The sequence below is a fragment of the Chiloscyllium plagiosum genome, unplaced genomic scaffold (assembly GCF_037043375.1).
Source record: "Chiloscyllium plagiosum isolate Xiang-an unplaced genomic scaffold, Cpla_swu_hap1 HiC_scaffold_17, whole genome shotgun sequence".
Classification (NCBI taxonomy): Eukaryota; Metazoa; Chordata; class Chondrichthyes; order Orectolobiformes; family Hemiscylliidae; genus Chiloscyllium; species Chiloscyllium plagiosum.
Genome location: NW_028270155.1, coordinates 49,552,093 through 49,568,016, shown reverse-complemented (window position 1 = coordinate 49,568,016; position 15,924 = coordinate 49,552,093). Strand labels below are relative to the sequence as shown.

General features: G+C 37.8%; 1 protein-coding gene across 5 annotated transcripts in view; it reads left to right on the top strand.

Annotated features, from left to right (window-relative positions):
* The window catches only part of rpgrip1l (RPGRIP1 like), a 225,810-nt gene that overhangs the window by 80,818 nt on the left and 129,068 nt on the right, over positions 1-15,924 (top strand). For all 5 annotated transcript variants that reach the window (XM_043706986.2, XM_043706987.2, XM_087995908.1 and 2 more), the window contains exons 10-12: positions 845-984; positions 6,633-6,739; positions 7,001-7,051. In XM_043706986.2, coding sequence (XP_043562921.2) covers positions 845-984; positions 6,633-6,739; positions 7,001-7,051 — 298 coding nt within the window. The remainder of the gene's footprint in view (positions 1-844; positions 985-6,632; positions 6,740-7,000; positions 7,052-15,924) is intronic.

The window sequence follows — 15,924 nt, the reverse complement described above, 5'->3', positions numbered from 1 at the left end:
ATGTTCTTAATTGGTTTCCCTAAACTCGATTAAATTGTATAACTTTTTTCTCTCATTCAAGTTATCGGCTGATGCAAGAGAAGGGTATTTTACTAAGCTGTTATTTTAATTAACCATTCTTACTTATTAAGGTAACTCCTTTGCAAAAATGTATATAATTTGTACTTCTACCCTCTTTTGATGATTTCTAATTACCTGTTTTACTCCTGTGTACAAGCTCATTTTGCTTTCTAATTGCATGCTATAAAACAGCATCCTCTAAACTATACCTCTTCATTTCTGCCATTGTTCATAATGGCTGCATTATAAATGCACAATAGTCATTCTGTGGTCACAGTGTTTAAAATGTAACAACATTAGTGACTTGTGGTTTCATTTCGTTGCAACCAGGCATTTTTTTTTAATAATGCGACTGCTACACACCCCTGAAAAGAGATTAGATGTCATTTAAAGTCATTTAAATTGAGGGAATATTGGCATTTTTTTATGGAAAGTTTTGTGCCTCCTCTGTTGCTTGATAATTTTGATCTATGTATTCCCCTGGTGTACATAGATGAATTCCTTTCCTTGTCCCGCAGATCCAAGTGATGCCAGGTTTTTTTGGCCATGGATCTCTAAATTAAGGCCAGTGCCTTTGCTCATCCCACAAACTCTTTCATGTGATTTAACCGCAGCCTGAGCAAGGCGCCTTGGTTTCAACAGCAGCAGACCAGCATATGTTTGCTTAATTCCTGAGACATGATGACAGCAGTCTCTGTGCCACTAAGGCTTTTTTGTTTTAATTATTATTCTCTGTGGAGGATTACTTCCAATAGTTCTTCACATGCCACATGTTTGGTTACAGTGCTTTTGACATGACCCATGAACAAGAGTGGAAGTTGAAGGAACAGCAGCTGAAACTACAGATTGCACAGCTCGAGACCGCACTAAAATCTGACCTGGCTGACAAAAATGACATCTTGGACAAAATAAAACTGGAAAGAGGTATCTTTGCTTGTAAAGTAAATGAAGCCTACAAAATCTGCATTCATGAATACATACCACAATGGTGATTAAATTTCAGGAGTTTTTTTGCTTACATCTGCTTGGCATCGTAAATAATTTCAATTGAAGCAGTAATGCAAATTATATGTGAGCGGGTGGTACACTATGGAATTATAGTCTGCAATCCATTACAAGAAGAAACTTAAAATTTCTACAACAACGAAGAGATACAAATTTGAGTGTCTTAACCTTTTTTAAATCTGCCATCCAATTTTAAAGGTAATGATTAGTTCAGGGTAAGGCCCTATACCCTCCCTGTGTAGGAGCAATGTTGGGACCATCCAACCAATGCAAATGCAGTGTTCCAAGTCCACCACAGATCCTGAGCAGATCCACTAAATGGTAGATTATTTTGTGAAGTATTTTTGTATGACTTATTATGATCATGCCTTTTCACGATGAGGAGTGTATGGATTTGACACAGGAACAGTGAGGTAGCATTCAGTATTATTGTCCATTAAAATGTAGGAATTTCTGAACAAATTTTGATATAGGGCTCCCACTGGGCAATTGCTGCTCTTGTCCAATGTATTACAAATAAGAATCTGAATGGAACTAAATTAATTTAAGATACCTGATCGGCATGGATGAGTTGGACCAGAGTCTGTTTCGTTACTGTACAAATCTATGAACCTGTGATTCTGGCTTTCACCTATGAGCATGGGCAGGATGTGTTAGCTGAGATTTGCACAGAATTATTCAGCAAGTATGACAATCAAAACTGGAAACTCTCCTGACTTAATTTTCTGTTTATTTTGTAATTTACAAATTCATTCTGATTATAATTACACACCATTTTAATTTTCATCTCAGTTTCTAATTGTCAGTACTTCACAACCCTTATGCAGAACCATATTTTTATTGATAGTTAAGGAGCTTCAGATACTTGTGATAAAATTGTTTAATGGCAAATTTGCTGATTTTAAATTGGAAATACTTTGAATTATGAGATGTGGTCCTGTGGTTTTGAAATGTATTACATGTGTAATCTTTTGAATAATTGTAGACAAATGCTTCAAAATTGTGTTTTTTTATGCATTCATCATTTCCCAGTTATGCCTCTTATTAAGTTGAAAATATTGGAGTGGTTGAAATTCAATTGCAAACAGACAAACAGAGTGAATCTTTGTTGGTTTTTCAGCTTCCAAGATGAGCATCAGTTCGCACACAAGATAAATAAGTCACAAGATATGAAAAACTATTTAACATCTAAAAAGTACTAATATACAGTTGAGATACGTATTAGATGAAGTAACATTAGCCATGGTCTTTTCCTCTCAAATACTATACATTTTCATATAACATGTCCCAAAGAGACAGTTTCTTCTTGATGGTCATTACAATGCAAAATGCTTGTGGTTTCAAAATGTTATATTTAATAGAATGGACTAAAAAGGGTTAAGAAATGAGCATCTGTAAGATGTTAGAATTTTCCAGAATTACACTGTAAGCAAAATAATACCCTGCAGTTGTATCATGTTTTTAATTGTAGTGTCGCTACAGAACAATTATGATGTATTATTCTTTAAATAAAAAGGTCTGTTAAGGAAGTGGGTAAAAAACTAAAATGCAGACTACACAGAAATTCTACAAGTTAGGAATGATAATTTTATGACCAAAGTAACAGCAATTGCTGTAGATTTTTATATTGACAAATATTTAATGATTAATTAAATGAGCATTTTAAATGACAAAAGGAACAATATATTAACTGACAAAAAATGTGCTAGTTCAAATTCTAATTCAAAATTACTTAAAACATATTCAACAGACTTTTAAAATGATATTTAAATACCATTGTAAATTTATGTATAATTTCTCCAATGTAGTACTTGTTAGTTACTTGTAGAGGCAGAAATTAAATGACCTGTTATTTATGTACATATGTAAGGGACTTAACATGCCTTATCAGGTATTTATCAGGGATTCTTGAAAAATGACATAACTCAATATTGATTTGGATGTTTTTCAAGTTTCTTTGAGGGGAAGTAAATGACAATCTAAAATTGAATCCTGTTGTTCCCAATTTTCACATGTAAAATGGATGCAAGAAGGTCTAATTTCTAATCTATCCTTTATTGACAATTTGCAATATGCATTAATCTTGAAACTAATTTGAAATTTTGTTACTCATTAATGGGAAGTGGGCATTGCTGGGTAAAACAGCTTAACTCTAATTGCCTTTGAGAAAATGGTGGTGAGCTGCAATTGATATGGTGAGGCTAGTCCCAAATTGTTGTGATGATAGACCATATTTTCTTTTTTAGTTTAGTTAAAATAATCGTCAATCGCTGAAACACAGTTAAGCAAGGCTACTGAGTTTCTTTAACAACAGTGGTTGATTATAGAAAGACAAAAACAAAACAAAAACAAGCTATCTAGATATAGAATACAGTTTCGAAAAATCTTAAAACAGAGCTTTCAACCTACTTCCTCTCACCATCAATTTACAGAGATTACTTTCTCGAGAAATTGATTCTCTATCAAATTTTTAATTTCTATTACACTATTTTTCCCCAGTTTATTTCTTGTGAACTATGCAATTTTCCCACATCAATACTCACATACGGAGAGCTTAAATCTTCTCAGCTTCTAATAACCTGCAGATTTCCACCAAACTTTGGGAGTTCACAAGGTACCTTTCCACTGAGGTAACTTAGACATTTGGATGGGTATATGAATGGGAAGAGTTTAGAGGGATAGGGGCCAAGTCCTGGCAAATGGGAGTGAATTAATTAGGATATCTGGTCAGCATAGATGAGTTGGACTACAGGATCTGTTTCCATGTTGTACATCTTTATGGTTCGATAACTGCTGTGACAAAACTCAACTCCAGAAGAGAAACTATGCTTGCTTCTAACCACTGCTCTGGTGTTTTATAATTGAACTGAAAAATACTTGCTTCTGAACCGAATTAATGATATTGCATGTTTACTGGATTTGTTGTTAGCCTCATAGTAAAAACATCTTATTCCAATAACACTCCAGAGCTTCTCCGAAACTATGAATGGAGTTACCTGCTCTCTGACACATATTGGCTCAGATCATTATTCTGGAAAGTTTCACTGATTTTGTTTATTTTACAAAGAAAACCCTTAACAAAACCAACAAACACCCACATGCCGCCACTCTAAAATCAAAACTCCAAAATGATACCTGGAAATGTTTGTCACGTATCTAAAAATGTTTGCTGAAGTATCAGATAGTGATGTTTGGAATAATATGGGTTCAGTTTTACATAAAGCATTATTTTCCTTGCTTTCATGCAGTTAGTAATCAAAATGTTGGAAAACACTACTTTTAACTTGCTCATCTGTTAGGATTACATTGATCCCACATCAGCGTGGCCTTGATTAGTAAACCAAAATCAAGGGAGCCAAGCCACTATCCATATGGAATCAATTAATATGTTTAGTTTTAAATTCATGCCAAACAAATACTTTGGTGCCTCGATTATATGTTGCTGTTTTCACAGGTCACATTGCTCAAATTTGACTATACTACGCAGTAGAGGAGAGTTTAGACTTCAACATGCCTGTAAAATTGGCAATATTAGATCAGCCACTCATACAGCACATCTTAAATTCCTCTCCAATTGCTTACAGCTGATTGGAGAATTGTATGAGGAGCATCCAATCCAGTATCACTTGTTTTGTACGTCTATGGAAAGCTCCAATGAATATACTGAAAACAATACTGATGAGTGTATGATATCCATAAGAAGGAAAGTTAGACGAGATCTGTGGGATGAATGTGCCATACATTTTTTTATATTTAAAATAACATCTGCTACTTTGCAAAATAATATTTTAATTTATTTCTTATATCATACAAGACGTTTTTATTATAATTCCCACAGAGGTCATTAATGTTTAAAGAGAAATTTAAATACTCACTGATCAACTGAAAGCAATTACACCACAATGATTTCACTGTTCAAAACAATTAAATTTTACTGTAGAAGAAACAAATAAAACAAACATGACTAACTAAACATTCCTTTAAGTGAATGCTATCCTGTATATTGCAAGGCATTTCTTTCTGACTTCCCACCACAAAGGCTTTGGCTGGTTATCAAGCCTTTCACAATATCAAAGTTCCAAAGCTCTTAAGAATTTGTTTCAATTTCTTTTCAATGTTCGAACTATTCTCTAAAGTATGCAATTTCATTTGGATCCTTCCAACATTTCTTCAAAGCCTGTGGACTTCTCAGTTGAATGTAGGCTTCACTACGCTTCATGGGCTAACTTCTTAGTTCCATCAACTCAGAAATACACTTGATTTTGATAGCACATGTATCAGGGCTGCTTTTCAAATCTTTGCAGACTCTTTCTTTCTCTGAACTCAACATAGGTGCTTTTAGATCAAACTCAAAACATTTCTGGACAAATCCCACAGACATCTTCCCAGAGTTCCAACCAAGGCTCCACCTGAATTACTCATATTCGTGGTAACTGACGTTAATTGAAATGTCTCTTTAACCTGTGGCTTCAAAATCCCATCTTTTGACCCAAAGTTTTGTATGAGTATTTTAAATACCTAATGAAGTCAGGGGAGTTCTTCTCAGACTTGTTGTCTGCAGTTCCCTAACTAACTGAGGACAACCTGATGTTTTTCAGGCTTTCACCATCCTAATTCTGACCTCTAAATACAGGTGGAACCCTATTTGAGATTTCTGAAGTCTAACATTTTAACTCCATAATGCTTAAAAATATAACCTTGTCAAACTAAAACATGCTCCTAAAATATTAATATGAACTTGCTGATTATGAGTATTGGTTTTGTAACAATAATTTCACTTTAGATAGATGGTAAGCAAAGCCGGAGACTGGAAGAACACAGCAAGCTAGGCAGCATCAGGACATGGAGAAGTCATCGTTTCAGGTTAGAGGGGTTACAACCGAAATGTTGATTTTTCCACCTCTTGTTGCTACTTGCCTTGCTGTGTTCTTCCAGCTTCCTGCTTGTCTACTTTGGCTTCCAACATCTGCAGTTCTTTTTGCCTCTAAGACAGTAAATCAAGATGACTATATTGTAATTTCACACCCTTTCAAACAATTTTCATGACCAGCCATTGAAGTATGTTTAAACCTTAAGGATAAATACTCCTCAATCATAAGATTCCAGTTGTCATTTGCAATATATAGGAAATTTCCAATTACTCACACAGACAGACTTGCATTTATATTGCAGATTTCATGTCCTCTGAATGTCTTCAAGTGCTTTATATCAATGAAATGTTTGTGATGCTAGTCTCCATTGTAATGTAGGAAACAACTCATCTTAACAAATGGCAAATTACTGTAAATTTATTGTTTTTTTTACTATTTGTAACACATTTGTAAATCTTCTGAACAGCATTTTTACTGTTCTGTTACATAAACTTATAGGAATTTTTCTCACAGGATTTTAAATGAAATGATAGAAAACATAAAATGTTCAGCTCTTCCGGACAAAATCTGGATTCCTTGCATTCTTCTTTTGAATACACTGGTATTAGATACATCCATTGTTACATTCTTGTTTTAAGACATTGTCGCCTGATTTTGTTTCTCTATTATTTCCATTTATTGTATAACAAACATCAGAAAAAAATGAACGACTCTCCCAGGAGAACAAAGAGCTTCAGCTGCACTATCTTGAACACAAGCAACAGCTGGATGAACTGAAAGAGCGCATGAAGTTCTTCACCAAAGTAAGATACTTACCTGAATTGCATTTATATCTGCCAGAATGTGACAATGGAATGCATGAAATGTTTTATGCATGGCGTAAATATACCAGCTTTCTGCTTCATCAAGTCTTGGGAAAAAGAATGTAGAATGCACTGGTTTATTTATTCATGATATTCAAGCCAAATGTCATATTTGGTGAGAATCTAGTATGTCATTTTCAGTTATCCCTGTATTATTCATTTCCATTTAATAATGCTCTTTATTGACCATTTTAATTTCAGGAGAGTGATATTGATGTGACTGAACTGAGCGAAGCACTGATGCTCATAAAGGTAATGCAAAGAAGTTGATCCCTCTTCTAATTTGTGTCTACTCTGTGAACTAATAACAATCTGACCCTCATATGCCCTGATTGGAGTGACTTGCATTTTAAAAGATGAATTCATCGGTGAGCCTTCAAGTGGCTAATGTAGCTTAAACATAGGAAAATGTCTGAAAGAGCCAGGAGTACAAAGTCAGAAGAGTAATATGAAGTTTATTTATTTTGTTAATATTTTATCTTCACAACATAGTTTAATTAGTCTATGTATAGATTTTTTTTTTCAGGGTTTGGATCAAATTTTAATGGTCTGAACACATTGATCTGCAAAGTTAAAATAGTAGAAATTGACAATACATAAGGAAGCCAATTCCCTCCTGCCCCTTTCTGCAATTAATACAAATGTGTTCGTCTGCTTTCAAGAAAAAGCAAGTCTGGTCTGGTCAATTTTAGTATGTTAATTAGTTTTTTTCAAGAAATGTAGGCTTGATTTTACTGTTTGGTTGTGAATCCATAGGTTTGTTGTGCTGTCTGGAATTTGACAATGAAATGAAGATGAAGACACAATTGATGGGCAAATATGGCAATAGTTACTGACACCTCATTCGATACCTCCTTGTGTTTCATTCACAGAAATTGTGTTGAGCTAACTTTTACAAGTCTGGGGAGACAGTAGCACAATGGAATTGTCACTGAGGCTCAGGCAAATGTTCTGGGTACAGAGGTTCAAAAACCATCACAAAAATTTAAATCTGTATGATCTCACTAAAGACCTTCATTTAAAAAACTGAAATTCAGGTTACTGACTAAATGAAACAACAGGGTTCCATAGGTTAAAACGAGTATTTTGCAAGCAAAGCAAAATCCAAGTGCGAACTTTGCCTAAACTCTGACAGCCAGATTCAACATAAATTAAACACACATTATCAGCTAGACAGGCCCAACAGTTTAACTAAGAGAAAGTGAGGACTGCAGATGCTGGAGATCAGAGCTGAAAAATGTGTTGCTGGAAAAGCGCAGCAGGTCAGGCAGCATCCGAGGAGCAGGAGAATCGACGTTTCGGGCATAAGCCCTTCTTCAGGAATGAAGGGCTTTCTGAAGAAGGGCTTATGCCCGAAACGTCGATTCTCCTGCTCCCTGGATGCTGCCTGACCTGCTGCGCTTTTCCAGCAACACATTTTTCAGCACCAACAGTTTAATTGGTCAGTTTAACTTTAGTGGTGGAGAAACTTTCAGAAACATTATTCAGATAGAACTATATGAATTAAGGAAAAATGATTGTGAATTCAGAAGAGTCAGGATGGATTTAATGAACTTGCTGGAGTTTTTTGAAGAGATAACAGAGAGAGCTGATGAGGAGAAGCCAGTAAATGTGGTTTCTGTGGATTTCCAAAAAGTGTTCAATATAAAGCTACACAACAGACTTATGTTATCATGGAGTAAAAGGGAAAGTAGCAATGTGGATGTAAAGTTGCTTGAGGGATTGTACACAGAGATTAATAGTTGGTGTATTTTTCAGGCTGGAAAAAAGTTTGTAGTGGGGTACCCGAGAATTTGGTGTTGAGACCCTTTGTGTACTTGACTTTTTTTAAATACATGACCTAGATCTTGTTGTGTAGGAGACAGTTTCAAAGATTACAGGCCGCACAAAACTTGGGATAATTGTCAACTTGATGACGGCAGTGTAGAATTTTAAAATGACATTGAAATGATGGTGGAGTGGGAGGAAGGGTGGCAGATGAAGTTCAGTATGGAAAACTGTGAGGTGGTGCACTTTGGCACAAGGATACTTTTCTAAAGGATGCACTGGAGCAGAGAGATTTATCAATAAGTAGATAAGTCAATAAAAATAGTTGGACAGGTACAGAGATGATTTCTAATGCTTGTTTAGCTGTTTGGAGAATTAGTCAATAGGTTTGTCTATCTGAGATTCATCTTCCTGAAGGAGGACAGCTCCACCCCAGTGTCATTCACATCAATAACGACTTTAAATGTTTAGTTAAAGTGTGGAGATACAAACATAGTCTCACATATTAAATTACCTTTAGCTTTTCAAAAGCTGTTAAATAACATTTCTCTGTTCATATTACTTTGGCTTTTCTCTGTCATAGATGTGTTTGTGGCACACCTACTGTGCTGGAGTTTGGGATAAACGTTCAGCAGAACCCACACATCCCTAAAAACCTCATGATTTCACATTTTGTTGTGGGAATGAGGACTTGTGCTTCCTTATACATTTATGACCTAGGCAGTACTTGTCCTTGACCCACAGTGTCCTAGATAGGCCACTTGGGCCATAGTGAACTTGTTATTTGTGAAATTGACCACTAGGTTAGCTGACTTTACTTTCTGGAAGAAGCATTCTAGGCACATTATGCCATTAAATAAGGCTACCACTGTCTGGTACATTGGCCTTTGAGAGTTGGCTAGGGTATTTTAGGGCCTGAATAGCATGGCTCAACAGTAAAGTAGGCTACTTCACCCAGGCATAGTATTGGCAGGGGTTGGTTCTGGTCACTTTATTAACCTTTTGGTAGTCAATGCAGAGCTTTGAGGAGTTGTTCAGCTTGGACGTAAGCAGAGTTATGGAGCTCCAGCGGCTCCTACTTGGTTTGATTAGTTATTGTCCAGCCTGTAGTTATTCTCCTGAACTTGACCCAGCTTCTCTTGGCCTAGCCAGTGGATGACCTCTTCCATATCCCCATTGTGTAGAGCTAGAATCATGCATGCTGATTTACCTCTGCATAAATCCTTGCAGTGAGCAGTCTTGTTAAGTCTGCTTGCTGCTCTGCGTCTAATGGGCAAATTAGGTGTATAAATTCATTAATATTCCTGATTGATTAGCCAGGTAGTAGAGGATTCAGTGTGAACCTCACTCATGTCCCTCTTCAATTTATCTCCGTTGTTACCCTCATCCTTTAAATCAATAGCAATCGACCTTTACCTGTTTGACCCTTCTCAGCACTTGTATTGCTTTGTCATGTTGACATGATGTAGCCTTTGTTTTTTGCCCTGATCTGAGGTTTCAGTCAGATAATGCACTTCTCCAAGTTTCTTGTCTACTCTATAGAGGCCACTGAACCAGGCTTTTTCTGGTGTTCTGAAGAAGGGTCACTGGGCCCGAAACATTAATTCTGCTTTCTCTCCACAGATGTCACCAGACCTGTTGAGTTTCTCCAACAATTTCCATTATTGTTTTACTGGTTTTGCCTGATATGGGCAGGACCACAAACATATAATCTCCTAGCTGAAAGGTTCAGGCCCTGGCATGCTTTTCTACATGTTTTTTCATTGCTATCTGGGAGATTTTCAAGTGATCTTGAGTCTCTTCACGTGCTTTGAAAATCATTTTTGGAACTTTATTATATGATTTCACACAGAGATTTCTTCCTTCTGTTCTAAAATCCTGCCCTTGATTAGTTTCAGAGACTCTTGTACTTGGTGCCCCTGAGCTAATTCAAATGGAGTAAAACTGATGGACTTATTAAGTGAGTCACTGGTATAGAACAGAATAAAATCTAGTACTTTACCCCAGTCATGGGGGTACTCATGCCAGTCGGCCCCAATCACACCTATTAGGATTGGTGGCACCATCCCTGTGGCCACTATGACTGTAATTGATGTGCAGAAGACTTCAGCTGGGACTGTTTTTCTGGAATGGTTTGGGTAAGAATCTGTTAGGGTAGCATGGTGGCACAGTGTTAACACTGCTGTCTCACAGCGCCAAGGACCCAGGTTCAATTCCAGCCTTAGCTGACTGTCTGCAGGGGGTTTGCATATTCTCTGCGTGTTGGCTTGGGTTTCCACTCTGTGCTCCAGTTTCCTCCCATAGTCCAAAGATGCACAATTTAGGTGGGTTGACCGTGCTAAATTGTGTCATAGTGTTCAGGGATGCGCAGGCAAGTTGGGTTTTCTGTATTACAGCAGTGCATACTCATCATTTTTTTGCTTCTTTTACAAATCACTTCAAATCTGTGCCCTCTTATTTTTGGTCATTTTACAAGCATGAATAGAATCTCCCTAGCTACTTTATCTAGTCGCCTCATTATTTTAAAAACGGCTGTCAGATTACCTCTTATCCTCCTTCTTTCCAAGGAGAGTAGTCCCATCTTTGCAATCTATCCTCATATCTGAAGCTTCTCATCTCTGGAACCATTGTGGGCGGCACGGTGGCACAGTGGTTAGCACTGCTGCCTCACAGCGCCTGAGACCCGGGTTCAATTCCCGCCTCAGGCGACTGACTGTGTGGAGTTTGCACGTTCTCCCCGTGTCTGCGTGGGTTTCCTCCGGGTACTCCGGTTTCCTCCCACAGTCCAAAGATGTGCAGGTCAGGTGAATTGGCCATGCTAAATTGCCCGTAGTGTGAGGTAAGGGGTAAATGTAGGGGCATGGGTGGGTTGTGCTTCGGCGGGTCGGTGTGGACTTGTTGGGCCGAAGGGCCTGTTTCCACGCTGTAATGTAATCTAATCTAATCTAATCATTCTTGGAAATTTCTAATGCGCACTCCCTATTGGGTTCACTTCTTTCTGAAATATGGTGCTCAGAATTGTGCACAATACTACAGGTGATCATGTTTAGGATCTCCTCTTTGCTCTTGTATTATGCCCCTATTAATAATTATGCCCCTATTAATAATATTGTATGCTTTATTAACTGCTGTCTCCCCATCCTGACACCTTTTAATGTTCTGTGCACATATGAACTCAGGTCCCTTAGCACCTACAACCCCTTTACATTGTATCTCTTACTTTATGTTTGTCTATCCACATTCCTCTGACTTCTTCACACTTCTCTGCATTAAACCTCATTGAACCTTCACCCATCTGCTCATCCCACCAACTTGTCTAAGTTCTTTTGAAGTTCTACTCTGATCTCATCACAATTAATAATATTTCTAAGTTGCATATTATCTGCAATATTTGAAATTCTGCCCAGCACCCCAAGATGTAGATTTTTAATGTTTATCAGGAAAAGCAAAGATCTCTTCACCAAGCCCTTGGGAACTTGATTGCAAATATTCTTCCACTCCAATAAATATCCGTTGACTATAACTTTTTGTTTCCTTTCACCCAGCCAATTTTTGTATCCGATTGCTGCTGTCCCTTTTATTCCATGTGTTATATCTTTTCTCAAGCTGTTTAGCACCATATTGAATTTCTTTCATTAAGTTTCTTCGTTATGTCTTCAAAAAACTCCAGCAAGTTTGCTAAATATTATTTTCTTTCAAGAAATTCATGCTTGCTGGTCCTAATCAACTTACCTTTTTCCAAGTGACTACTAATTCTGTGCAGAATAAGATTTAGATTTATTGTCACATGTACATAAAAATACAACGAAAAGAGTTTTTGCTTCCATATTATATCTGAAGTGTCGCCACACTCTGCCATTTGAAACACTGAATATATTGCAAGACTTTGTTGCAATAAAGTTCATCTTTCCTTCTTGTTCCTCCTCTACTGGTCCTCTGGTCACTGCTTGACATCAGTTGGAGTCTCTGAAACGGCTGCCTGACTCTCTGTAACAGGCACTGGGGTCTCTGTTACATGCCTCTGACACCATCACAATTGTGACTGTCGTGTCTGAGCTGGAGCCACGGGCCTGGGGGTGGTTGAGTTCTGTACTTTCTGTCTCCCATCCAATGTTCTTCCATACACTGCTGCTATGTCATTGGTCATCGGGATACTCCACCATCCCTTTTGCCAATGCTTTTGCTCCTTCAGGCACCCGAGCCTAGCTGTAGACCTGGAACCTTAGGTCAGCCTGTGAGTCCAGGCCAAGGGAGTCAGCCCAGGACCTGCTTCTTGCTTGCCGGCAGACTGGAGGCTGAAGTGGAACCATGTTCAACTGGTCCTGGCATTGTTGCCACTTCTGCCGCCGGCTTCCTCCTTCACCTGCCTTTCTCCAGGCTTTAAAGAAAAGAAAAAGAGCAAAAGCAAAAAGAAAAAAAGACAAAAGGAGAAAGAAAGCAGGTGGAAGTGGACGAGCCCCAGGCTCAGCCCTGCTAGTCTGCCACCAGCTTGAACATTAATAAATATTAATAGTCATTTTTGGAAGCTTCCCCACCACTGGTTGAACTGATTGGTTTGTAATTACTAGGCTTATTGTGTTTGCTTTTTTGAACAAAGGCAAGATATTTGCAATTTTCCAGTTTTCTGCTCCTTCCATAAGTCTAAGGAAAACTGAAAGGTTATGGCTATGCAAATTTTGCTCTCACGTTTTTCAGTATCTTTGGATGCATCTCAACCAATTTTGGAGCCTTGTCAACTTTAAGTACCAACAATCCATCTAATGTTGTCAATTTTGAAGCCTTCTAATGACTGGGTTTCTGCCTCTGCCATCAGAGATAGATGCAGTATATTCATCTAATACATCAGCCATGTTTCTGCCTCCAGGTATAAATCGCCTTTTGATGCCTCATGGGCTACTACTTCTTCTAGCCCCTTTTTTACTATTTTTATGCTTGTGAAAGACTTTGGGATTCTCCTTCATGTTGGCTGCCAGGCTTTTCTTATAATTCCGCCTTATGTGTTTTTCATGGTTTTTTTAACCCTTCCTTCTACATTCGTCTTAGCTCTCAATTGTATTTTCTACATGGCACCTGTCATTAGAATGCTCTTTCTCCTTTATCTTAATTTTTATCTCCTTTGTCATTCAGAGTGCTCTGGATTTGTTTAGTTTTCTTTTTTGAGGGAATATATCTTTACCCAACTCATCACCTCTAAAGGTGATCCATTACTTATTTACAGTTTTTGCTCAGCCTGTCCTGCCCACCTCCCTCCTCCATTCTTACCTTATTGAAGTTGACTGTCAATTAATTTTTCTTAGTTTGGATTGACCATTGTCTTTCTCCACCATCATCTTGAACATTATGATTCAATGGTCACTGTCTTCTAAATATACATCCATGGTCACTTGATCGACTTCATCCATCTTGTTTCCAAAAAACAGATCCAACAGTGTTGTCTCATGTTCGATTGGACACACTGCTGTAGGAAACTCTCCTGAGCAACATCAAGGAACACGTGCCTCGCTATCCTTTACACCGCCGGTATCCCAGTTTATGTTTGGATAATTAAAGTATACAATAATAACTGCTCCAGAATGTTGGCACGTTTCTCTACTTTTGCTGCAGATTTGTTCAGCAGGTTAGTTGGCTGCTCAGACACAAGAAATACCCACTTAAAATATGATTGGTTGAGTTCCTTAGATGTCATCAATGAGGCTCAACAGCAATACAATGCAAACTATGTGACAACTGTATATATCTTTGAATAAGCCAGTAGTACATTAAAATATGCTTCAGAGGCCTGAACGAATTTGGTGGCACCTGCAATATGCACCAGCTAGAGTCTCCAGAATGGTTCTTTTGTTCTGCGCTCTGCACAGCACTGAAAAGGAATAAGCTTTGGGTGTGTAAGAGGAAAAGGCACAGCCTCTTCAAACAATATGAGGAGGAGATACAATGTGATGTACTTACTACACATGTTGCGCAAGATTTCCTCATTATTGTGACATTCTCTTAGTTTCCAACAATTCACCCATCTCCAACCACATTGCAAAAGTCCCTCTATTTTGCCTGGCCACCATTTCCCCAACACAAAAAAAAATACAAGCATCCCTTTGACAAATTCTACTGCTTTTTTTGAATAGTTTTTCTGGTGTTTTGATCACAGGAAGCCTGTGATGGTGCACCCTGAAAGCGAATGATTTCCCCTGAAGGGTCATTACTTTCCTGGACCATATCTGGTGGGATATGGTCCAGGAATCCTCTGTTGGAGATTAAAAATATGAATTAAAACTGTTCAGATAAGAATATTTTAAGGGAATGTTATATGCATTATACTTCACTTGTTGGCATCAAGCCAACTTGCATGAGTTTGTATGCTCTGATGCTACCTGGTATTTTATTTTGTCACTAGCCACCTGGGAAGCCCTATCTCCAATGGCAAAGGGGTCACTGGATCCAAAATGTCAGATCTAATTTCTCTCCACAGACGTTGTCAGACCTACTAAGTTTTTCCAGCAATTTCTATTTTTGCCCCTTCAAATATATCAATGATTAACATGCATTAAAAGGCAGTTGCAAGATGCTGCATTCCAGATGTAATATGAATGGTCATACTCCTCAATTTTAAGTGAAACACACTTTATACTTACATCCAGTTAAAATACAAAAGAAAGAAGAATTGGTGTAACTTTAGCTCTGTTCGAATACTTAACAGAAAATTAGGTGATTTAACTACTAAACAGCAACTGTTCCAATATAATAACATTCCATAAACCCACTCTTAGCAAAGGCCAAGTAGGTTGTCTCACATGTGATGTTTCTCCAGTCCAGGAGAAAGGAACAGCAAGAGAAAATTCTGGCAGAGGGAAAGGTATGGCAGTTTCCACAAACAACTTCAAAACCCAACAACTGAAAACTAAACTAAAACAATGGTTGAGTAGGAGCCTGACTTCCCACAATCACGCTGCTTTGATTGTTCTAACTTAAAAGAAAATCCCAGGGTCTCACAAGCAGTTTATTTTATTGGCTTTGAAGAGACAATTTGGTATCTCTGTCTTAAAACTTCTCTTCAAAAAAAGGGACAAAATACACCTTTTTAAGCCATAGTATCGTCACACCATCATGTCCTCTAAATTGTCCTTCAAGAGGTGGTAATTCTACTGTGTAGCAAATCTGTCAAATCTCACAATGTCCCTTTAATATTGGATGGGGATTGGTTAGCTCAGTTGATTGGACAGCTGGTTTGTCATGCAGAGTGACACCAACTGTGCAAGTTCAATTCCCATACCAGCTGAGATCACCATGAAGGTCCCACCTTCTCACCTGAGGCATAATGACCCTCAGGTTAAATCACTACCAGTTGTGTCTTTCTAATGAGA